This window comes from Electrophorus electricus, chromosome 16 (assembly GCF_013358815.1).
Source record: "Electrophorus electricus isolate fEleEle1 chromosome 16, fEleEle1.pri, whole genome shotgun sequence".
NCBI classification, from domain to species: Eukaryota; Metazoa; Chordata; class Actinopteri; order Gymnotiformes; family Gymnotidae; genus Electrophorus; species Electrophorus electricus.
In genome coordinates, this window is record NC_049550.1 from 11975393 (window position 1) to 11999577 (window position 24185).

General features: G+C 41.5%; 3 protein-coding genes across 5 annotated transcripts; 2 read left to right on the forward strand and 1 right to left on the reverse strand.

Annotated features, from left to right (window-relative positions):
* The first annotated feature begins 8041 nt into the window (after positions 1–8041).
* Positions 8042–13094, forward strand: fgf8b (fibroblast growth factor 8 b). Its single transcript, XM_027009644.2, has 5 exons — positions 8042–8569; positions 8664–8700; positions 9404–9590; positions 11778–11884; positions 12160–13094. The coding sequence occupies exons 1-5, from the start codon at positions 8538–8540 to the stop codon at positions 12433–12435; spliced, it is 639 nt and encodes a 212-aa protein (XP_026865445.1). The 5' UTR covers positions 8042–8537; the 3' UTR covers positions 12436–13094.
* Positions 13095–15283: 2189 nt separating this feature from the next.
* dpcd (deleted in primary ciliary dyskinesia homolog (mouse)) lies at positions 15284–18827 on the reverse strand. Of its 3 annotated transcripts, XM_027009617.2 has the most exons (7): positions 18460–18535; positions 17806–17907; positions 17527–17607; positions 17322–17446; positions 17029–17162; positions 16467–16569; positions 15284–16024 (listed from the first exon to the last, which is right to left on the reverse strand). In XM_027009617.2, exons 2-7 carry the CDS (start codon positions 17894–17896, stop codon positions 15920–15922), a joined length of 639 nt encoding a protein of 212 aa, XP_026865418.2. In that variant the 5' UTR covers positions 17897–17907; positions 18460–18535; the 3' UTR covers positions 15284–15919. The 3 variants fall into 3 exon arrangements, with proteins under 3 accessions (XP_026865418.2, XP_026865434.2, XP_026865426.2); XM_027009633.2 differs by lacking the exons at positions 17806–17907; positions 18460–18535 and adding an exon at positions 18811–18827 and having other exon boundaries at positions 17527–17577; XM_027009625.2 differs by lacking the exon at positions 18460–18535 and having other exon boundaries at positions 17527–17577.
* Positions 17901–23733, forward strand: poll (polymerase (DNA directed), lambda). The gene is made up of 9 exons (XM_035535036.1): positions 17901–18339; positions 18416–18550; positions 18956–19253; positions 19704–19812; positions 19998–20330; positions 20558–20731; positions 21180–21308; positions 22162–22330; positions 22712–23733. Exons 2-9 carry the CDS (start codon positions 18448–18450, stop codon positions 23071–23073), a joined length of 1677 nt encoding a protein of 558 aa, XP_035390929.1. The 5' UTR covers positions 17901–18339; positions 18416–18447; the 3' UTR covers positions 23074–23733.
* Positions 23734–24185: the final 452 nt, after the last annotated feature.

Here is a 24185-nt window from a genome sequence, read left to right on the forward strand (position 1 = left end):
ACCATCACCTTTGCTAGGGACAGATACTGCCAGTCGGTAAAAAAAATTGTTGCTCTGACACTGTAACAAAATTTAGCTTACACATATAATCACACCTGAGTATATAATCACAATCACTTTTAGAGAAATCTGGGCATACTGAGTCACGCTCAGCATGCACAGCAAGCACACATACCCCACACACATACCCCACACACCCCACAACTGACAGAGCCTGTCAAGTGTCCCTTAAGCCCCCATATCAAATACATCAACCTCCTCCCCAGAAACACACACACGCATCCACACATGCATGCACAGACCAAAGGCAATGTCAGAAAGTGTGAGAGAGCAGCGGCAAATCACAGTCAGGTGCTTTCAGCACCTGCGCAGCATGCTTCTGACTTCTGCACTGCACGGAGGGACATGTCTGACATACCGGCCCAAAGCTCCAGAACTCTCTTCTCCCAATCCAAAACACAGAAAACACCAGAAAACAAAGGAGAGGAGAAGAACATAGATGGATTTTACTATTGTCACTTGTTTTAAATACTCAGTCTGTTTTAATGGGAGCTGGGAGTTCACCCAAATAGGTTTTACTGATAGGCCAAGAAACTTTTACTGAGAGAGGTATTTGAAATCATTGATCAATACGATTGATTTCTAAGATTAATCACTTTATGTTTTATTTGAACAACTCATTAATAGACTTGTGGGAAGCAAGCATAAAGCTGAGCAACATGTCTGTATCACTATGTCAGTACGTGTGTGTGTGTGTGTGTGTGTGTGCATTCTTTAGTGATTAACACATCGACAGTCCCAAACTGAGCCTGTTGAACGATGTCATGTGTGTGTGAATATGAGCGTGTGTGTGTGTGTGTGTGTGTGTGTGAGTGTGTGTGGGTGAAGTGAGACGAGATAATGGATGATGGACATCTGAAGAGGGACAGAAATATCCAGGAATGCACCAATATGGGGAGCCTCACATTCTGCTATGTCTGTCAGAACCTTCTAAAATAGTATTCTATGCCTCTTAGAACCAACCAGATATATTTACTTAATAACAGAAACAGAATTCACCCTAAAACAGTGTACTACACATATCAGACAACTCACAGTCTATTGGATCATGTGATTTCAATCACAACAAAATCTGCAGACTCCGAAAGCTAAGGTCACGTGACAGCAGATTTTAGAGATGACTTCAATGTATTGCTGGCATTTGGTAATGCAGTAAAGTTCATATGTGCTGTAGCATTGGCCTTTGGGTGAGAGAAAGCAGAGTGGACAGATCAGATGGAGGTGGTGTCAGCTGTGTTAGAGCTGGTGGTCTCATAACTACCTCATGACAGTCCCCTTTCCAGATGAGGGTCACAGCACAAGTCAGAGTCCTGTTTAACCCCCTTAGTCACACATCCTCACGCCCATTCACACACACATCCACATCCCCCCCTCCACACACACACACACACACACACACACACGTGTGTGTGTGTTGGAGGGGTGATTCATTCCCCAGGTTGGTTGTGGATGAGGAGGCTCGATTCCATGATGCAATAGCTGATTGTTTTTTATTGTGACTTTTACAGCTGCAGAGAGACTAATGCATCATGGGATAGCTGGACGCTGATTAATCAAGCATCTAAAACCGTGTTTAGAATCCTTATATGTGAAGTGAGAGGCAAAAACAGATCCTAGATCACATTTAGACTTTACAATGTGGAAAAATGGCATAGGAGAATGTCATCAAAATAAATGTGTGTGTGTGTGTGTGTGTGTGTGTGTGTGTGTGTGTGTGTGTGTGTGTGTGAGTGTGAGTGTGTGTGAGTGTGTGTGTGTGTGTGTGTGTGTGTGTGTGTGTGTGTGTGTGTGTGAGTGTGAGTGTGTGTGTGAGTGTGTGTGTGTGTGTGTGTGTGTGTCTATGTGGGTGAGATACTGATGGGCTGTCAAAAAACTGCCAGTAGCAGCCAACGGAAGACAAGTGATAGAAGACTGGTGGATTTGGGTAAAGGAGCCCCTTAACGAGGACACTTTAGAGGAATCAGCAGGGAAGAGTCCAGATTGACCCATGGGGGTTTGGCGCAGTGTGTGGGGTTCAAATCATAGATGCAGAAGCACTAGCTGAACCTGCACATGGTAAAATAATTAGGGCCGCCTTTGATGGGGAGAAAGCAAACAGCACCACTCTCAACACCCCTCCACATCCACCCCTCCACCCCAGATCACTTTCCTCTGAAATGCTGCCCAGCCGACTCCCTCTCTGCTTTCTCGCTTTGTTTTGCATGCACACGCACACACACACACACACACACACTCACACACACACACATACTTTCTCTTTCCTTCTCTATCTAGCTAATCTCTTGATTCGTGTTGTAACTTTTCAGGATGGGCCAGTGAATTGGAAAAATCCAGTAAAGGCTTTGATACACATTTCATATTCAGGATCATTTTATGGGATTGTTCGATCCTAATGCTAGCCAACATGATAAAATTATATCACTTTTTATGATGTCATCTTTCGTTGTTATAAATTTTAGGACTTAAAATGTGAAGGAGTAATCCGTCATCCAGTAAATATTACATATGCATACATTTTAAAGATTTGCCTCCGTGAAGCGCTTTAGTTTTTTTAAAAGATGAGTATTAAAGTTACATGTCAATCGATAGCTCTCACTCAGTAACAAAACAACTCAAAAGACAAAAAATTGGCCTACAAAGCTCAAAATATGCACTTCAAGAGTTGCCCGTTTCATCTTAGGCCTTGCGTGGCGTTCTTTCCTCAGAGGAGGAAAAATGATGTAGCAGTGACAAGGTGACCTGCTCCAGAGTGAATTCTGTACCCCTCCCACAGCTTATGAAGACTTCAACCTTCCTGCAGCCCCTCAGCAGAGGACAAGCGTACAACCGTTCAAACCAGCCCAGCGCCGATCCCATTTACCTCCACGCTGGCCGCCCACAGCTCAGGCAAAAGGGGATCATGGGCTTTTTTTCAAGGGTTGTGTGGATTTTGCAAAAAAAAAAAAAAAGATCCAGAAATGCGGTCACATGTGAGGGCCCCTGATCGATGGTGCACCTGGGACAAATCCAGTCCATTTTTTAAACACTTATTTCTCTCCTGACTTGCAGAAGCTCAGAGAGAGAGAGAGAGAGAGAGAGAGAGAGAGAGAGAGAGAGAGAGAGAGAGAGAGAGAGAGAGAGAGAGTGGTGGTGGGAGGCTTTGGCTTGGTTGACGATATCTGTAAAAGTAGTGTAGACAAGCATAAGTGGTGAAAGAAAGAACGAAAGAAAGAAAGAAAGAAAGAAAGAAAGAAAGAAAGAAAGAAAGAAAGAAAGAAAGAAAAAGAAGATAAGTGTGGGAAGAGAAACAATGACCAGAATGAGTGAGACTGAAAGAATGGGGAGAATAAGAATGTGAAGACAGAATTAAGGAGGAGAGACCTTGGATGGAAAGAGAGATAGAAGGAGAGTGTGGCAGAAACAGATAAAGCCCCAGAGGGCCATTGAAGTTCCACCTTTTCTTCTCAGCCCTCTGTTTGGTGCTCCTAGGTCTACACAGCTGTTTGGACACCAGGGGCCACTTTTCTGCACCCAGATGAAAAAGAAAAAGGCTTAAAGCAAACTTGCAGGTAGACCTGCAAAAGTAATCACCCCGACCTGCGCCGAACTGAAAGTCACAAGAGAGGGGAACAGAGGAGCACCAGAAAGTGAGGGTGGCGTGCGCTCGTGTGTGTGTGTGTGTGTGTGTGTGTGTGTGTGTGTGTCGGTGTGAGAGTGAGCATGTGCAGGGTTGGGATGGGGGGGGGGGGGTTGTAGACCAATACCAGGAATGGTATCTGCTTTTATTGACTTTGTTAAAGCATTTTCAATGCTACTTCCTATGTGTTTACAAGACAGTAAATCAGAGTATTTTCGGAGGAATGGTGCTCTGTGGGGGGGGGGGGGGGGTGTCTTCCCGGTCAGAGGAACTGGGATGAGCTATGGCTAGCAGCCTCCAGCAGACCAACCTTACTTCACCATCACCCATTCACCCATCACCCATCACCCATTCACCCATTCACCCATTCACCCATCACCTATTCACCCATTCACCCATTCACCCATTCACCCATCACCCATTCACCCATCACCCATTCACCCATCACCCATTCACCCATCACCCATCACCCATTCACCCATTCACCCATCACCCATTCACCCATTCACCCATTCACCCATCACCCATTCACCCATTCACCCATCACCCATCACCCATCACCCATTCACCCATTCACCCATCACCTATTCACCCATTCACCCATCACCCATTCACCCATTCACCCAACACTCATTCACCCAACACCCATTCACCCAACACTCATTCACCCAACACTCATTCACCCATCACCCATTCACCCATTCACCCATCACCCATTCACCCATCACCCATCACCCATCACCCATTCACCCATCACCCATTCACCCAACACTCATTCACCCATCACCCATTCACCCATTCACCCATCACCCATCACCCATTCACCCAACACTCATTCACCCATTCACCCATCACCCATTCACCCAACACTCATTCACCCAACACTCATTCCTGGCTCAAGGTCTGAGGGACAAATACGTAGGCCCACCACATGACAAATTGTAATGGAGAGTTTGTTTAAGCACGCTGTTGTTAAGAAACTATTAGCTGTGATGGGGTGTTCACAACAAACTTCTGAACATGTGATGGGGCTCTCTGCCCTATACATGATGCAGTAAATTGAACCAGAAATAATAGTGTTGAGTGCATTTGGCTAGCCAATGTTAGCCAACTCTGACTGAGCCAGCACAAAGATGCTGAAATGGAACATATGGAGTGATGAGAGAGAGAGAGAGAGAGAGAGAAAGAGAGAGAGAGAGAGAGAGAGAGAGAGAGAGAGAGAGAGAGAGAGAGAGAGAGAAGGCCTCTCTCCAAGTAAAATGAGAGTTCACTGTCATTTAGCATACCAACAAAACTTGAGCACTTAGTCACTACAAGTCTCTCCTGTAGTTATATTAAGTTCAATAGCAGACTTAGGGCCTAGGACCTATATATAATGGGTATAAACATACACACATATGCATACAGTATATATATATATATATATATATATATATATATATATATATATATATATATATATATATATATATATATATATATATATATATATATATATATATATATATATATATATACTGTGTGTGTGCGCGTGTGTATTCCTAGTGATGCCTTTAACATCACTTTATAAATCTTAGTAACACTTTTTCTGCTTATACATCTAAAACATTTACACTAAACATCAACATATCTATAAACATAGAAATACATTTTAATAATGGAATTGTCTTTGAAGTGATTGTGACGGTGATGTCAGCATTGTGCTGCCAATTAATTAAATGCTTTCATGCCTTCCTCTCAGTTGTGGCATAATCTTCTGTTTTGTCAATCTTGCTCTGTAGGGCCTCAATTTCATAGTCTATGTATTTTCTTGGGGTTTGTGTGTGTGTGTGTGTGTGTGTGTGTGTGTGTGTGTGTGTGTGTGTGTGTGTAAAGGAAATAATACTTTAATAAATGGAGTCTACTACTAGATGTTTCAGACATTCAGTCACTCCACTCCTCTTCTAAGTATAACCAAAGTCTACAGTGCCAATTCTCTCTCTCTCTCTTTGTATGTCTGTGTCTGTGTGTGTGCCTGTGTCTCTCATTCTGCTGTATCTATTGATGCTGCCTTCTTGCTCCATTGATACCAGGCTTTGTAAAGTACGAAAAATGTGAATACCAGTGGGGCCTAGGAGGACTCCAAAAGAAATGTGATGACGGACAACGTTTGATGATAATGATGATGCAGTGTTTGGCTTGGTGTCAAACCCTCAATAGGCTAATTTCACACACATTCAGATCCAGCCTCATCCACTAGCAGGATCGCAAAAAGTAAAAAAACATTTAAAAAAATAAAAAATAAAAAAGCATTGTCTTCTTCCCAACATCATTTCTGGTTAACCACTACTGAATTACTTTTGCCTGTTCAGCCACAAACGGGAAGCAGAGAGAGAGAGAGAGAGAGAGAGAGAGAGAGAGAGAGAGAGAGAGAGAGAGAGAGAGAGAGAGAGAGAGAGAGAGAGAACTCAGAAACTTAACATTTTATGATGTTGGAATGAATTTTAAGGACTCAAAGACATTAGAAAATTTCATCACCCAAAAGGAAAGTTTTCCTCGGCGTGATTTCGGCGGTGACGTAACGCCCACTTTGCATGGTCTTATTTGCATAATACTATACGCCTTCAAACGTTACGTACGTCGTTAGCGACTTTTAATTTCTTGGGTGAGATCTCTTTAAGTAACCAATAGCCAGCCTCAAAACATACCACAAGTGTTAGCGTCTAACATGACCTGCCATTTTAAACTATAGCATCTATAGCATCTAAAGTGAACGAAATCTCCAAACGCGCAGGCTGTAATGTAGCCTGGAGGCCAATGTGAGATCTAACCAACTAGTAAAGCGAATCACTCCAGGTGGCAAACTCACTTGGTTCTCCAGCCCCTCTGGAACTAATCACGCAGGTACACGATCACTCTCCAAAGACTGGTGGGGCTGATTTATAGGGGCGACGAGAATCCTGATCATTACGTTTTCTGTACCGGCGAACTGCTGGAGTGCCGGTCTCGTGAATACGAAGGTGTGAAAATGATTCCCTTTCGAGGTTCCGTGCGTGGGAACCGAGGTGTGGACGGGCATCTGTGCTATGCTGCTTATTGATCCATATCATGATTTTCTTTTTGTTATTCAGGCTTAGTAGCTGACAGTTTGGTAAAAAAAAAAAATCTATAATGGTAAATGTGAGCAATGGTTAATGTCTCCGACGGCCTTTTATCAACGACTGCCACTGACATAAAATGGGAAATAAAAACATTTTTAAAAAATCATTGTTTCTCTGCAAAATCATACTTCATACGTTACTGTCGTTAAATATCTATAAATATAAAGCATACCATACCTTCGCCTTTCATAGCCTATAAACTGGTGAAAAGGGCAAATTAAACATTAAACGATAATTATATTGCTAAGATTCAAAACTATGGTGAACGAATAAAAGTAACGCCATTTTTGTCATGTGTTTTCCTTGGTTGGTATAAATATGCAGAGGCTAATGAAACACGGAGGTTATTCAGCAGTGACATGACATAACATCGTAGCCTATTTGTGGCCAGGTGATATAATAATCGCGGCTGGAGGTGGTAATAAGTTACCAAGGAATTCTTCTGTAAACAATCTTATTGTTTAAATTCAGTTGAAGTTCCCAATTTTCACGTTCGTTTTGCAACCAAACGTCTGCAGCAGTGGGGTCTAATTTTATAAACGAGATGGCCTAGAAATGACACGTTTAACAAAGAGTTGACATCCTACGTCAAACTATATAAAAATGGTCTATTTCTGCTCCCCACAAATGTGCAGTACTGATACGAAGTGGATGGGGTGCTTTAATTAATACTAAGGGAAAAACATGACATTTCATAAATAAGGCTTAACACAATAATTCCTTGATGCGTTTATTTTTCTGAAGAATGGGTCTCAGATATCTGTTATATAAAATATATTTAATGTATAAAATATGCTTAATTGATTCATTCTCAAACTATTTAAACTACTCGGGGGGAAAAATGCCCTGATTTATACTGGAGTTTCTGGAATAGGTTTAAACGAACCTGTTTCCGTGTGAGTCATATTTTCAAGCTATGAAAATGCTCAGATATTTTAGAAATTCATTGGAAGTTCGCTCCTCCTGCAGTCGCGCCGACTGTTTTTTCTTCTTCTACACCACTGCTGGGGCTTAAACGTTGAGGGGCGCGTGCGCTGCTGTTTTGGAAGGAGCGCGAGCGCACCGCGGTCGCGTCCTTGCAGGTCAAACACGTGAAGCGCGGGCGTGACGTTGGAGTCTCGCGAATGAAAAGAGGCGCTTGCGGCATCGTTCGTTTTGGCGTCTCGCTAAACTGGACAAGTTTTTAACCGGGCCGTCATTAAAAAAAAAAAAAAAAAAAAAAAAATCTCAAAACGGGGAGTGATCTTCTACTGTATAGACTGACTGTTTAGTTAAAGTGTTCAGTTAGGCCTGTATTATTCGTGGGTAAATTAGGATCGTAGAAGATAATGCATATGTTACTGAACGATCATCATATATGCGACGCAGAATACTGGAGATTATTTTTGTTCGTAAAAAGTTATATATTCAGGTCTTCATAGTTTTATTGATAATATTGATGTCAAGATAGGGCGAAAATTGTGGACGCTCTGGAACAACAGTGCTTTCATTCGCGACCTGATTTTTGGATGACACTGTGTGAGAGGGGTACGCTGGACGAATGAGTTCATGGATTTACACAGACTGTCATCTTGTGAAATGTCATTCAACTAAACCGTATATGATCAGAAAGCAACGGAAAATATATTGTAGTTTAAATTTTCAACGGGACAAACTATCCTCTCAGAAACAACGGAATCCATGAGGGATTTATATCAGGGGACAGTTGCAAGGGATTCAAAATGAAGCTGAAATCTTCTCGATTAGGTTATCTGTAAGTACATTTCATGACTTATATTTACCCAATTAATTATTTTAATTATTATAATTATAATGATTCACTCATTAACAACCGCCCCGTTTTTCAGGTTGCTCCAATTAATGACGCTGTTTTTTTACACACAGGTAAGTTTCTGCAACAGCATATAACCTCCAAACTGGAATAAAATACTGCTTGTTTTTTTATTTGTGGAGTGCAATTACACTTCGGTAAAACAAGAATCGTGGGAATTTTTTAGACTAAGGGAAAGCTTTGTTGCATAATAATAATTTGATTGCGGTCTATGTGTCTAATAAATGTGTTATAAACGTTCACTCGTAATTACCGAAGTCCTTGGCAAAATGTCAAACATCTTGAAAAGACGTAACCACATACCCTAAAGGTAATGGTAATAACATGTGGGTACGGCGCATGGCTGAAATGAAAAAGAATCGTTAAGGGAAATGGTCCAGCGAGACAAGGGTGAAAGATCGCTCGTGGTAAAACAGCCTATCAGAGGCACGTCATCCAGTGAGAGGACAGCGCGCTCGGTGCACTCCAGCTCCCAAGCGCACTTTTGACTTGCTGTTTAATGTCTCCTAAATCATTTCACCGTCTAAATATCATAGGCTGCGGTGTGCATTATTGGACTACTTCATTTGCAGAGGCCAAATAAATAATTTTGATAAATATAAACGGTTTCCCCAAAGACATTTATATTGTCATCTGGTTTATCGTAGGTTTAGGCTTAGCCTATAGGATTTAATAAATCACGACTTTAGAGGGTATTGTCGTTTCCAGTTTTTTTTTTCAATGTATTTAACATTTGCCTCGCGGTTTATCCTATAGACAGCCATGCAGTCTGTGTCCGTCCCGAATTTCAAGCACCATGTAACGGAACACAGCCGTTTATCGGACAGGATGAGTCGAAGATTAACGAGAACGTATCAGCTGTACAGTCGGACGAGCGGAAAGCATGTCCAGGTCCTTGGAAACAAGAGAGTCGTCGCAAACGGCGAGGATGGTGATATCCACGGTGAGTGACATGCCCAGTCAGGCGGTTTTGACCCTTCAATGTATGTAAATCAATACACAGTTATTTCAAATTAGGAAATTACCGAACATTCCTAAAACATTCGAGAATTGGAATATATTTAGGGGAGACTATATCTTAAGTATTTTGAAATGTAATCCGTATTTTTAAATTTGGTGTTCTCGGGAAAATCCCAGTGAGTCTGGAAAAGACATCAATACTCATCTTACCGCTACCTTCCTAACATTTCCCGAGTAGCTCTCTTTCTAATAGAATAGAAATATGACCAGCTAATTTCTAACCTTGAAACAAATCTTTGTACATTCAAAGTCTGAAAACAAATGTGGTTTATACATAAAAATATGTCAGGATATTTATAAGCATCTCTAAATGTATAATTTAAAAGTTAAATTCATGCAAAGTATTTATTCCACACAAAACTTGTTTAAATAATGATTCATAAAATGCTTTTGATGTAAATATGTTATTTTAAAAGTCAAGTAAGCTTATAAAAGATCTTTGTAGGTCTACTGTGTGGAACCTGTTTTACGGGTAACTGAGTGAGAGGGCTTTTTGTCTAGCCAAAACAGAATGGTTAGAATCCCATCCTCTGGGAAGGAATTCCTGGCTCCAAAGTATTTTGGAGTTGCTAACTCTCTGTGTCTCAGTGCCAGCCACACCATTTGCCTACCTAGATGTGTTGGACACTGATGCTTTCTGACTCATTCAAATTCATTTATACATATTTAATTAGATCCTTTAATTATGCATACTTCAAAATAAAATTAACCCGTCTAACGCAAGAAAGAAAAAAAAAACAATTTAACAACAACAGCAAAATAATAATGATGATGGTGATGATGATAAAGATAATGATAACACCAAAATCACAACAGAAGAAACAAAAAGGTTTTGGTATATAACTTTTAATATCTTAATATTTTACACCTTTCAATTGATCATGATTGCTTTTAGAGTTCAAAAACAATAAATGGTTTGCTATTGATGTTATAAATCCAGTTATAAGGGCAGTAAAGTTCCAGGTAATCACATCAAAATAATAAGCAGAAAATAAGACAGTAACATAAAAAAGCAGAAAACCATTTGGCACAACGTAAGTCCACATCGCAATTACTACATTTGTTGACCTTTAGGGTATGCTACAAAATTATTTCTACGAACACCAGGTTAGAGAACTATGTGAACTAGACATAGATGGTCTTTTTCTTTCAGCATTTGTCCATGGTACAAACGTATCAAGCTACTCCACATAGTCTTAGCTCACCTAGAGCATAGCACATCCACACACTTACCGAGCTACTCCACATAGTCTTAGCTCACCTAGAGCATAGCACATCCACACACTTACCGAGCTACTCCACATAGTCTTAGCTCACCTAGACCATAGCACATCCACACACTTACCGAGCTACTCCACATAGTCTTAGCTCACCTAGAGCATAGCACATCCACACACTTACCGAGCTACTCCACATAGTCTTAGCTCACCTAGAGCATAGCACATCTTCTTTTTTGCACCCCATGACCAACTTTGGCTGCCAAGAGGGAAAATGGTGGGCATTTGAAGAGCGTGGTGATTGAGATCTCCCAAGAGCCAATAGAAAGCAAAAGAGTACATTCAAGCAACAACACTGTTTCAGGTTGCACAGGAGAGTTCAGTCTAACTAGATAAGAGCTTGTGCTGAAAAATGAGATCATATATTAATATATTATTATTTTGAATCATATATTCGAAATTAGGATCACAAAAATCATTGACAGAGAACTTTATGCCTCGATCTGTCAAGTCTTACATGCGCTATTAACTATTACATGATCATTTTATTTCCACCACATTTTATAAACTGCTTTATGTCACTGGATTTATCATCTTCTAAGCTGCATTATTTCTGATTGTTGTATAAAAACAGATCTTTAGAATTATACGAAAACTTGAATTATTTTAAATTATATTCAGCAATCTGTTCATTTATTAATCTAGATTGAAAGTACAATGTTATGCCAAAAATATCAAGGATTTGCTTAATATTTGTCCAGAAACAAATCCGTTTCAGTGACTGCTATATCTGACATTTCCAGCCAAACTCATTGTGTATCTGACGTTTCCAGCCAAACTCATTGTGTATCTGACATTTCCAGCCAAACTCATTGTGTATCTGACGTTTCCAGCCAAACTCATTGTGGAGACGGACACGTTTGGGAGTCGGATTCGCATCCGCGGGGCCAAAACAGGCTTCTACATATGTATGAACAAGAAAGGAAAGCTGGTTGGGCGGGTGAGGCACATCACCATTTTTTCTGGCTCAGTGGGACAACTGAGCATTTCTTTTATGTTTCAGTCTCTTTTATTTCAAGCGTCAATTTTAATGCAAACTTACATTTTAAAAATTACCAAAATTTGACGGTACATACTTGAATTCATTTAGATTCATTTTTTGTTGTTGTTGAAAGAATCAGCTCGTTGGACTTTCCGTACTTTCCCACAATACATTGAAAATCTGCACAGTGATCTGACCTGTCTGACTCTGACCCGTTTCTGCCTCCTGTGCAGCGGAAGGGCCGTGGCAGGGACTGCATCTTTACTGAGATTGTCCTGGAAAACAACTACACGGCATTGCAGAATGCCAAATACAAAGGCTGGTACATGGCCTTCACGCGCAAGGGCCGGCCCAGGAAGGCCGCACGTACCCGTCAGCACCAGCGGGAGGCGCACTTCATGAAGCGTCTGCCCCGTGGGCACTTGCTAACGGAGCCCAGACCCTTCGACGTCGTCCCCTATCAGTTCAGCAAGCGGTCTAAAGCAGGTCATCGGCCTGGCGTGAACTGAGGACAACCACTGGCACATGCATGCACACTAACACACACACACACACACAAACAGACATGTACACTGCCACTTATTGCAGAGCAAGGAAACACTTCTCTATGAAGACCTCTCAGTCCTCTTGTACAATAGCTTGAACAATCAAACAAGAATGCTATCTTATTTTGAGTGTAAGTCTAAGTTAAATGCAGATTTACAAAACATCCCCACAGACTCATGAAGAGACGAAATTGTTTTTCTCCTTGCTGTTGCTGTCTTTCTTGAGCAGCTGTAACAGAAGCAAAATTAAGAAACCTAGGCATAAGCCTAGAAACTGTTGTGAAATCAGCTTAAATTGAGAAGACAATGTTAAACTAATCAGGAAAGGCCACTGGTTAATTAATAGTTGTCGGCGGATCTCTGGGAATGGGACAGTACAATACACACATGGCAGCTACCGTACACTGATCAATCGCAGTCACATGATTCAGCAACCTCTCCGGTGAACTTACAGAAGTTCATTTATGAAGTCTTTCAAGATGCATCCGTCTCCTCTCCATTCTCAATTTGAATATATATTTTTATTAGAAAAAGTTTTAAAAGGATGGAAATATTTATTGTAGAGTGTGTATTAAATCTGTAAGTGTACTGATTCAGAATGTTTCTCTTTTCATTTAGAGTGAATGCCGCTTCTTGTTGAAATGTTTAAAATATAGACTATGATTAAATTAATTATTTCCTATAGAATATGAGTGTGTTGTGCATGTGGAGTCTTTTCAAGTCCCTCTTAAATGTTTGTGTGACTGGTTTTCTCATAAAACTCCCAAGCTTTGTGCTGAATGTGTGTGGGCACCATTAAAAACAGGAGGACAGCAAGCAGAGGTTAAAGTTGAAAAGCTCTGGGGATGCCACTTGGGCAAATTAGGAGCCAGTTTCTTTCAAAGATTGGTAATTCAACGTGCAACCATACGGGGTCTGAGGGAAAGGAATGAAAAGCAAACAAAACAACAAGGGGCATACTCAGGTCTATTGAAAAGGTATACCTCCATGACCGTATAGCTGTCGCGGGGGGGGCGGGGGGGGGGGGTTCTGGCAGCCAAACTCCTGGCAAAAAAAGGCGGTTAGTCCCAGATAACTGCGAACCAATATCTGTGACTGGCTAGGCCCGACTGAATGTGCTCAGCAAGTGAGACTGGCCCTTTTGAATAGCTCTGGGCCTTTTGCTTTGGAAGTGCTGAGGTCAACCCAGCAGTGCAGCCCACGAACAAAGGCTACCACCGTGTAGTCGCATTTCTGCGACCCGCGCACCGTAACCCTCTGATCAAATGCCCCCTTTGTGGGCGGAAGAGAAAAGGAACATGTCATACAATGGCCGGGCCCCGAATAATGACACAAGAAGGGGTCAGCTATCGAAGGAAAAGCAAAGTGCAGTCGCATAGGGGGGGTGGGGGGGGGGGTAGAGAGAGAGAGCGAGAGAGAGAATTTAGGGGTGTTGCAGGGTGAGAAGTGGCAAAAAAGTTTCAATGATGGAGAATGGCTGGGAAGAGGCAAAGGGGGCACAGATGGATGAAAAGGAGCGAAAGAGAGTGTCTCTGTTGAGGCAGCTGAGCATGACCATTGGGGCCTAGGGAGAAAGAAGTGAAAGAGAGAGAGAGAGGGAGGGAAAAGTAGAAAGAAGAGAGAGAAAAGAGGCGACAGAGAGGGGGAGAGAGGGAGAAAGAGAGAGAGGGAGGAAGAAGAGACAGTAGACAAAAATCACATCTTGGACCCTGTCACTCTGATGCCTTTTTTCCTCCCCAAGTAAGTCGGACACGTTTCTGCGTACAGGACTGCATTTGTGAGTGGCTTCGAAAAGCAACACAGGAACACTGAAGCAGTGTAAATCATGGCGTTGTTCTAGCTAGTGCCAAAAGCTGTCTGGCCCAGGCCACTCTGGCTCCATTCAGAAAAGCAGATGACTTGTGTTTGTCATTCGGAGGAAGGGCTGGTTCTGTCACTGCTGCAAACCTTTTGAGAATTTGCGCAATTCAATCAATCAAATGCTACAGCACCAATTTCCTTTGGAAACATGAATTAACAGCTTTTCACAACTTCCCCTATCCAAAATGTTTAAAAAAATATTTTTAAAAATCACTGATTTCACCAAATGACTGTAAAAGCAGAAAACATTTAAAAAAGCTCTTCTCAGTCAGAAGCCAACTCCAGCATGGAGGTCATAAATGTTGTGCAACCACCCAACGCTGGAGATGACAGTCAAACATAACTAGCAAGCCAGACGGCTTGTCACCACATTGTAAGAGGAGAAAGCTCTTGGCTATAAGTTGGGACAGGGGCTGGGGGATTTATAAGATCCTCCGTCTCTAGACAACCTCTCAATCTTAATGTTTGTGCGTAAGAGATTTTAGCCTAATCTGTCTCAAGCATCAAGCCAAAGGTCTCCCCTGGACATTAACAATTGGTTGATTCTGGAAGCTATGATGGCTAGGAACTGGAGCATTCCATCTTTGGGCAGAGGGAGTGTGAGTTGAGGGCTTAGCCAAGAGTAGATCTGTTTCTGGAGAGCTCCAATGATGTGTGCAGATGTTTGGACAGCAACTTTGCTTGTCAACACAAGCTGGATAATGATGCACAGTTGCTTCTGTCTTTTCATGGACAAAATAATCACTCACACATGGGTTTTTGATTTCAGTGTTGCAATCCTGTTACTGTGATATGTGCAATTGGTCAATAAATCTATAGATTTGAATGCAATAGCATATATTTTAAAGAAATAATCTACATAGGAAGAATGGGTTGCCCTCTAATTTTAGTAAATGTGCTCTTATTTTTTTATATATTTTTTTAATGGAATGCAAAGCAGTGACAAAAATTCTCAAAGGCAATTGCAGGTATTTATTCCTAGATTTACAATTCATTGACACTGACAAGACTGTAGAGAATTGGCTATGATAAACAATCACTTACCAACCTACCAAATCATAAATAATCCATTAATAATCCATTTCATCCCCTACAGTACACAGTTTTACATTTTGATGACAGCAGTTAAATCAAACTAACCTTTCCTTGTCTCCTATGGTCGAACAAGTTATTGTCTTGCAAAACATATGTTAAAATGCATTAAAGTAAATAAGTGAACTTCCTGAAATGCACATTTGGTTATTAACCACTGAGAATAAAACGGTATTCTACAAATGAAGGGAGCAAATTAGAGGATTCTACACACTATGTAATAAACTGATGAGATAAAATTCACACCTTGTTGTTAAGGACAGCATCCAAAATGATCCTTCTAACAAGCCTTCAAAATCCCTGTACATCTGAAACAAAATGACCACCAAAAAAAAAGAAAAAAAGAAAAAGAGAACATCTATTTCAGCAAGATACTATTACATGCTTTGCCCACACATGTAAAAGACCTTTTACATAATAGAAGGCAACACAGATGCTGTACAGAAAGGCTGTGAACAGATTCCCATAGTTCAGAAAGTGAAGAGTCCATGCCAGTTCACTGGGTTTTGCAGTCCACGTCTCCGTCATTGGTCCCCTTCAGTTTTCTCAGCTCCCTCATCAGCTCCTGCTCCAGGGCTAAAATCTCCTTGGGCTTCTTATACTACCACAGAAATGAAAGAAATGCTAATAAAACCTGTGAACGCCACTAGGAAAGACATAAAAGCAGATCCGGTCGAGCATTTCAGGAAACACAATAGGTTTTGCTAGCGTCTCTCCTAGGTTGCTAATCTGAGACTGTATCAAACTAGTAATAAGGCTCAAATGAAATCTGAAATAAGTCTTCCCCATTTCATACACAAAAGGTTTTTAGGCAGGCAGACTACACACTGAAGGTTTTAACACTGAAAGTTGAAAATAATCTACACAGACTTTTGCAGATTTTAGGGTAAACAGAAGATGAAATTACTTTTTAAAAAAGACCATTTTGCTTGGGCCTATTTATCAGCCTGCTCTTTGAATATAAGAGCAAAACGCGATATGAAAAACAGTCCGGGATTACCTCTAAGCAATTGTGAGTAAGGAGGAGCAGGCTTTTAACTTACGCTGATGATTAAAGTGTTGTTGGCGTGGGTATAGCTCAAGGCTGAGCTCTCCAGAGGCAGCTGGCAACGGTCGAGGTCTGGAATACTGAACTTTTTGTAATACCTGGGAAACGAGAGTATGAATAAAAGCTCTCAATCGCTCACTTAGGCCAACAGTGCCATCTATAGGAGTAGCATTGTAACAAAATTTTCTGGGACTCAGGAATGGTGTGTTGTGGGAAATATTACAGAGTAACATACAACAATTACGCATTTGAGTGATGCAAACCTTGGGGAACCCCTGTGATCTATACATCAGGAAAACCATCAAAGGCAGCAAATACATTGCCCAAAGTAATTATTTCAACGCAGTTCTTCAATCACACATCACACAATAAATGCATAACTAACTAAGAAAGTCTCCAATGCAAATTAAGCATAAGATTTGAAATGAACTAGTAAAAGGGTAAACAAAATTCAGAATCTGAGTTCTGGGTTAGAACTAACCCTGACCTGAGTATGAGGAACATCGTGTATATTTATAAAGTTATGAAATGAGATAAAGATTTATTGGTTAAATTACTTTTTGTTTGTGGTCCGGATGATGCAGCATCGTTCCGCAGTCTCCACTGAAACGTTGTAGGTGTCCATGGGGTAGGAAATGTTGCGAACTCTCCACCGGAAACTGCTCTTTGTGTCCTTACGCGCGAACAATGGCTGCGGAGGTCAAAATCAGTAAACAATAAATTAAAAAAAATTAACATTATGCAAGAGGAACATCCGCAGCAAATTTTTGGGACAATTATATTTCACACAATGCATGCATGTATGTATTCAACAGCTAACTTTTTAAAAGAGGCGACCAAACATAGCTACATTAGAGCTGTTCTCGCTTATCGTGTCTGAGTCCACGGAAGGCATCGCGTTGTGGCTCGTCTCACCCACTTCAGTGCGCCACTGGCCCTGTCCTCCGAGGTTGTTTTTAGAGCGCAACCTTCGCGCTGCCAAAAAAAAGGAAATTCATTTTATCAAATGGAAACGGTTTTTATTTTTAACAAATCAGTGTTAGATTTACACTTACACACAAGTGCGTCAGTATTCATGTCGTACTCTTCAGCCATTTCACTGCCATCTGTAAACAAGTAGTGTATTTTCCTTTTTCCTGTAGAGGCATTATCAAAATACCTTTAATAACCACACGTTGGTCATGTTCATTAACCTAGCTATCATAACTAGCTACTAGCTAGCAGGGTGATGCTCATTTTAAGGTAATATATAAAGGTTATATATAAAACATTGTTATATAACATTACCGCGTGTTCAAAATTATTTTACGGAACAAAAAAAATCCAGCACATACCATCACAAATTAACGCCGTTTTCTTAGAAGTCTTCAAGATATCTGACCAACATTGTACAGCCATGATGCAAAAGTTCCTTGACACAACCATGCGAAATGTTTCTATGGTAACGGGAGTCAACGAAATAAATTCATATTTCTAACACATATATTTACATCTCGATATATATTTTTCATGACAAAATAAATTATTATTCTGATGTTTCTTTCTTTTTTAAAACTTTCAGTAATACGCGCTCTACCGGTTGCAAAACTAGAATGACCCGGAAGTAGAGGACACGTTTCAAACGTATTAACTAGCTAGCTAGTACGACAAACATGTCGTTAAAACGAGAAAAAACGTGAGCTAACTAGAAAATGTGTACAGGTTAATATAAACACTACATAGCTAGCTAGCGCCATTATTCTCCGGGATCAATGACACTAGATAACTAGCTAACCTAGATAGGTAATCCCAGCTAGCTTTAAGATACAAAACCAGTCCGCTCCACTGGTTATAGGGTGTAATGTCTGTCTCTGACTACTAGCCTAAAGGTAAGAGTAGGATTTTGTCCAGTTTGCTATCGTTATAAACACTGAATGATTCTACACTAGCTAGTTATTTGGTTAGTTCTGTACAGTGTCCCATTTGCGTTGCCCGAGATGGAGACTCACGGTATTGTGAAAGCCTTCCCAAAAGTGAAGAGACACCGACCACATGAAGCTGACCCTCCGCTCAAGAAGATGTCGGTTGAAACAGCGACTGGTATTTTTTTTTTTTTTTCACTTATTAAGTATAATGATATTATTTGCTATTACGAAAAAAAAGATCTATACTGGCCCACATCCTTTGCACATCTGCTCACTTAATGTAACAATGATATGTATATGCATTTATTTAGTTGTAACTAAGAAAAACAGTAAACCATTTGAAATGTGTTTAGCCTACCATCCATGAACAAGTTGTCACATCTCCCAGAAGTGTTTGAACTCTGAAATTATATAATGTTTGGGGAGCAAACATGCCTCCAGTTTGTGATCCCTTGAAAATATGATGCACTGGAAAGTGTAGGTTAGATCCCTTCAGTTCACTCCACCACAGAATAACCCCCCTCCACCCCAGCATAACCCCAAAGCTGTTCTCATGACATCTTTTTTTTTTCTGTTCCAGGGAGTCTGTTTCAGGATCTCGTCATACACATTGTCCCTGCTGGCATAGGAAAAGCCCGTTCAGATATATTCCGCCAACAGCTTGTCCAGAAGGGGGGTCAGGTGGAAGCTGCTTTCAGTCCTAGTTGCACTCATGTGGTTGTGGACGAGTCCGTGGCTGGGGAGAGGGCCTTGAGGCTCCTGGGAATGAAAACACTACCCCCTGCTGTGCAGCTGGTGAAGTCTGCTTGGCTCAGTGCTTGCATTTCGGAGAAAAAGCTTCTGTGCACCAAAGACTACAGGCTTCTTCTACCTGACAGGTAGTGCTCATTTAAAATCTTATGAAAGCTGGTTGTTCTTCCATTGTTAAACAATTTTATGCTAATGCCTTTCATATCTCTGTATGAAATGTAAGGAGATGGTGAATAATGGAAAATGTATATCTTGCAGAGCATAAGAGCTGTATGTATGTATGTATGTATGTATGTGCTACCACTGATGCTAGAGAAGCTACAATTTCTATAGTAGAGTTTGAGAATTACACTTTGCAGTGTTTTGGTGGTTATTTGTTATCAGTGCATTAAACCTATGCCTACATTCAGTGATGGAGCACTGTTTGTAGTATGGATACAAGCTAGTTGTTAATACCTTGTTAGAATGTGCCGTGTTGTGTTTTTATGTGAGTAAAATGAAAGCACTGAATAGGTGTGTGCATGAATACAGTAGGGATGCTGTTGGTGATCTATTCCTGTTATGTGCTTTGTCTATAGTGTGCATGTTGAACAGTCCCAGGAAAGTGTGCTGGGCACCATCACTTATTCTGAGGAAACGGCCCTGCCAGCCAGAGTAGTCCCAGCTGACCCTGGAGTGATGGCAAACGTGAGTGATCGCTCTTGTTTGTATAACCCATCTGCCATTTGTGCTTGTTTACTTCTTTGGGTTACTGAGTGTCTTAGAGTGACAGAACTGATCAGCCCTTGCTGTTTGTGTGCGGATGTTTGTAATGACCATGGGGCAAAAGCTGACGCCGGATCAGTTTAACGAATGCGGCCTGTGTCCCACAGACTCCAGAGACCCAAGCTGAGCATCTCGAGGAAGACGGCGTGTCACAGAATGACTTGGAGGCTTTAATCAGTGGGGTCAACCAAGCAGCAGGAGTGCCAGATGCTGCATCAGGGGAGGCCCTGAAAAAAACAGAAAAGACTGCCTTGCCAGGAAACTGGGTTTGCGCCCAGTCATCAGAAGCCAAGGCCAAAAACCACAACAAGTGCATTACAGACAAGCTGGAGCAGCTTGCCAAGGCTTACACCAGCACAGGAGATAAGTGGAGAGCCCTGAGTTACACTAAAGCCATCAATGCACTCAAGCGCCACCCCAGTCCTGTCACTACATACGAGGTCAGTCCAGCTCCAAACTCAGCCACATAGAATTTATAGCACAACTTTTGAGTTATTAAAAAAAAACAACAACTCTAAGTAAGAGCAAATGCTCATGCACATCTCACCGCAGCATAAAATTTACATGACTAGATCGGATCAGCAGCAAAATGTGCGATTTGTGTCCCTAAGTTAATAGCATCTGTAGCATTGCTAGTGTGTCATTGCTATTATCTCACTGCTGACAGGAAGCATATAGCATCCCTGGCATTGGCAAAGCTATGGCATGTAAGGTAGTGGAGATCATGGAGAGTGGCACCCTGAGGAAGCTGGACAACTTTGGGGAGGCCGTGACCATCCTGGAGCGCTTTACCAACGTCTGGGGTGCAGGTGCCAAGACGGCCCAGCTTTGGTATCACCAGGTGAGAGTTGTAAGGGGGCAAAGAGTCCCCCAGTCTGGAGTGACCACAGTTAATGCTGCTTGTAGGTCATGATTTTCCTGTATCCTGTACTTGGGTATAAAGTAAAAGCTGAACAGATTGTTAAAGTTGTGTGTGTGATTTGTGCTTTGCATCTTGATGACTGGCCATTTTTTTAAAAAACGCACATATTTTGTGCCTTCACATACAAACAAAAACACCATTAAGAATACAAGTGCACTTCTGTACTTGAGATTTGGAGTAACATTTTGTCACGGTGCCAGTTAAGTTGTCCTGTGTGTTCTTGGCTGGATGCAAGTATATCTTTTGAAATTCAGCTACTGTTGGTTACCTTTTGTTTTGAATGGCCATCTGCGACAACAAAGGGCATGAACCTAGGATGCACATTTTGGAGTTCACCTGACAGTCTGTACTGTGCTTACAACTTAAGGGCTACCGTACGTTGGAGGACATTCGCACCAAAGCCACCTTGAATCATATACAGCGAATCGGCCTGAAGCACTACGACGACTTTCTTGATCGGATGCCGCGAAGCGAAGCAGCTGCCATTGAGGAAACGGTCTGTACCATCATCCCAATCGCCAGCTGGCTATAACTATAACCGAGTCATGAACTACCATTATTCTAAAAGGCTCGCTATGAAGGAAACAGCCAGGTGTGCTCGTCTAAAAAGCTATCTGGTGGATTTATCAGTGTCGTATAATAAAACTGGTTTCGCAATGTGCAAGCAATAAGAAAAAAGGGGGGGAGGGTGTAAACATCTAGCTGGGAGAGGACTGTCAGTCATCCTGCCTGCTTGATGGTAAAAGCAGAGGCTGTGAGTGTATGTCTCCTCCCGGAGGGGCTCTTGAAAGTTGGCGCATTATTAGTCAGAAGCGCTCTCCATATCCTGCCATGTCTAGGGCTGAAGCCAGTTGTTTTCTTACACCCCCCAAATCAAATGGATAGAAAAGCACAGATGAAGAAGATTAGGATAGCATGTGTCTTCACGTTATGACAGGATGACATGTAGCGCATGTAACCTTTCCATCTCAAGTGAGCACAGGCCCTAAGGCACGAATGCAGAATAGGGAGACCAAGAGTATTGCAACACTTCTTGGCTGGAACATAAATTAGACTTCAATTTAGAACGTTCACATATAATTCCATTAGCTACTGTAGGAATCATGATATGTGTGAACTTCGTTTAGCACTTTTCAGCCAGAGGTGGTAAAATGTCATGAACATAATTAAGTAATGCTTCTATTGTTAGATTGGTCCTTTTTATATAGATTTTTTTTTAGGTATATCCCCTTCCAGGGCTGCATACTTCTTATTTAGATATTTTGCTGCTTTGCTACAAACAAGAATCATTAACTCTGTGTGAACTCTGAGTGGATAACAGTTATGTATATGTAGCTTCTGATTGGCAGGTGAGGAAGGCAGCCCTCAGCGTGAATCCGGATCTGCTGGTGGTGGCATGTGGCTCGTACCGCCGTGGGAAGCCTACTTGCGGGGACGTGGATGTCCTCATCACTCATCCAGATGGCAGGTCGCACGAGGGTGTCTTCAGTAGAGTCCTCCGCATTCTCCACAAGAGCGGTACGGTATTCAGCTGTCCCGTGTAGGTTTATTACGAGTATGCGTTTTAGATTATTGTGAAATTGAATCCACAATAAAATGCAAGATTGCTTGTTGTTACAGTTCTGGGTTGATGACTATAATCACTATTTCTGATGCTTGTCTGCCATTGCAAGATTCATTGCCTCCAAACATAAACATATATCATAACTGATCATCAAGCAGCTTTGCTGCACATGGAAATGTTTCCTATATGTATTTACATGTTTTTCATGGTGGATAAGGAACAAAGCTGTTACTACCTGACAGCACTTTTGCTTTTCACCATTACCAGTGACATTAGGAATGCTGAGTTTCCAGCGCCCCTGTTCCCAAGAAGTGCTCTTTTATTTTTTCTTGCAGGCTTCCTGACCGATGACCTAGTGAGCCACGAGGAGAACGGCGATCAGAAGAAATACTTGGGCGTGTGCCTTCTCCAGGGAAACGGCTGGCGCCACCGCAGACTGGACATCCTCACGGTGCCACACCAAGAGTTCGCCTGCGCTTTGCTTTACTTCACTGGCTCTGCCCACTTCAACCGCTCAATGCGCGCGCTAGCCAAGACCAAGGGTATGAGCCTGTCTGAGCACTCGCTCAGCTGCAACGTGGTACGGCAGCGTGGCGTGAAGGTGGCACCAGGCAAGCCACTGCACACGCCTGCAGAGCGCGACGTATTCCAGCACCTGGGCATACCCTACAGGGAGCCTCAAGAGAGAGACTGGTAGCAGGGCACCCCCCCCACCCCCAAGAACTGCTCCCACCCACTTCTTGATGTCGGCACTGAGAAACTGAAACCAATCTCAGAATGGCATGGAAGGGTTGCATATACAAGATGCTGACAATTTTAGTTTTTAATCATGATTAGATTTTTTGAACGCAATGTTTTAGTTAATGCAGAGTCTTAGGAACCACATGCTCGGTCTGTCTGTCGGTCGGTCTGTCTAATATAATATAATATTTATAATATATCTATCTCCGAGCATAAATGCATGCATAGATTAAAGTGAACTACAAAGGTATTTCCTACAGCTGGACCTGAGACTTGTTGCTATAATAACTGTTTGTTTTTATGACTACATTATGAATTGGAATGTATTTTGGTATTTTGTATCTTTTATTAAAAATAAGGATTGTAGGGGCCATAAAGATTACTAAAATCATGTGAATAAAAAAGAATGGCTAGTTAATAAATTATTAAATAAACTAAAATAAGCGCGGGTCAGTGTGTCATAGTATTACAAAATATCATTATCCTCGTACCATTTCTTTCCCAGGATTTTTTTCACACTAATATAATTTAAATGCTGTGAATAAATGTCAAATCATTTGCAATATACATCAATCATGTTAATCCTTCAACAAAATTAAAGGGATCTTTTATCTACAGAAAGATAAAACTGATTAATACTGCTTTGTCTGTCTGTCTATATCAGTGCATCTATGTATGCATTTTTATAAATGCATATGTTTATGTAAACGAGTGTTTGTCTGCTCAACTTTGGTTAATTCTGATTGGCTCTCCCTGACCACCTGAACAATTCTTTGAACCTGTATTTCATTTTTGTCCTTTCAAGATGTGTACGTCACTGGATATGACTACGGCACACCCCAGTCACTGTGCGTCACTGGATATGACTACGGCACACCCCAGTCACTGTACATCACTGGATGTGACTAGGACAGACCCCACTATTCCAGAGTCTGTTAACGTCACTGGATATGACTAGGACAGACCCCGCTATTCCCAAGTGTGTGTTAACGTCACTGGATATGACTAGGACAGACCCCGCTATTCCCAAGTGTGTGTTAACGTCACTGGATATGACTAGGACAGACC

Excerpts from the sequence above, each read along its gene's own strand:
- poll (XM_035535036.1), top strand. The coding sequence starts at position 18,448 with ATGGAGACTCACGGTATTGTGAAAGCCTTCCCAAAAGTGAAGAGACAC. Across the intron at positions 18,551-18,955 it reads GTCGGTTGAAACAGCGACTG|GGAGTCTGTTTCAGGATCTC; the intron begins GTATTTTTTTTT and ends TTTCTGTTCCAG. Across the intron at positions 20,331-20,557 it reads GTCCTGTCACTACATACGAG|GAAGCATATAGCATCCCTGG; the intron begins GTCAGTCCAGCT and ends CACTGCTGACAG.
- dpcd (XM_027009617.2), bottom strand. The coding sequence starts at position 17,896 with ATGGTTGTGTCAAGGAACTTTTGCATCATGGCTGTACAATGTTGGTCA. Across the intron at positions 17,447-17,526 it reads GAATACTGACGCACTTGTGT|CGCGAAGGTTGCGCTCTAAA; the intron begins GTAAGTGTAAAT and ends TTTTTTTGGCAG. Across the intron at positions 16,570-17,028 it reads ATCCGGACCACAAACAAAAA|GTATTACAAAAAGTTCAGTA; the intron begins GTAATTTAACCA and ends CTCGTTTCCCAG.
- fgf8b (XM_027009644.2), top strand. The coding sequence starts at position 8,538 with ATGAAGCTGAAATCTTCTCGATTAGGTTATCT. Across the intron at positions 8,570-8,663 it reads TCTTCTCGATTAGGTTATCT|GTTGCTCCAATTAATGACGC; the intron begins GTAAGTACATTT and ends CCCGTTTTTCAG. Across the intron at positions 9,591-11,777 it reads CGAGGATGGTGATATCCACG|CCAAACTCATTGTGGAGACG; the intron begins GTGAGTGACATG and ends TGACGTTTCCAG.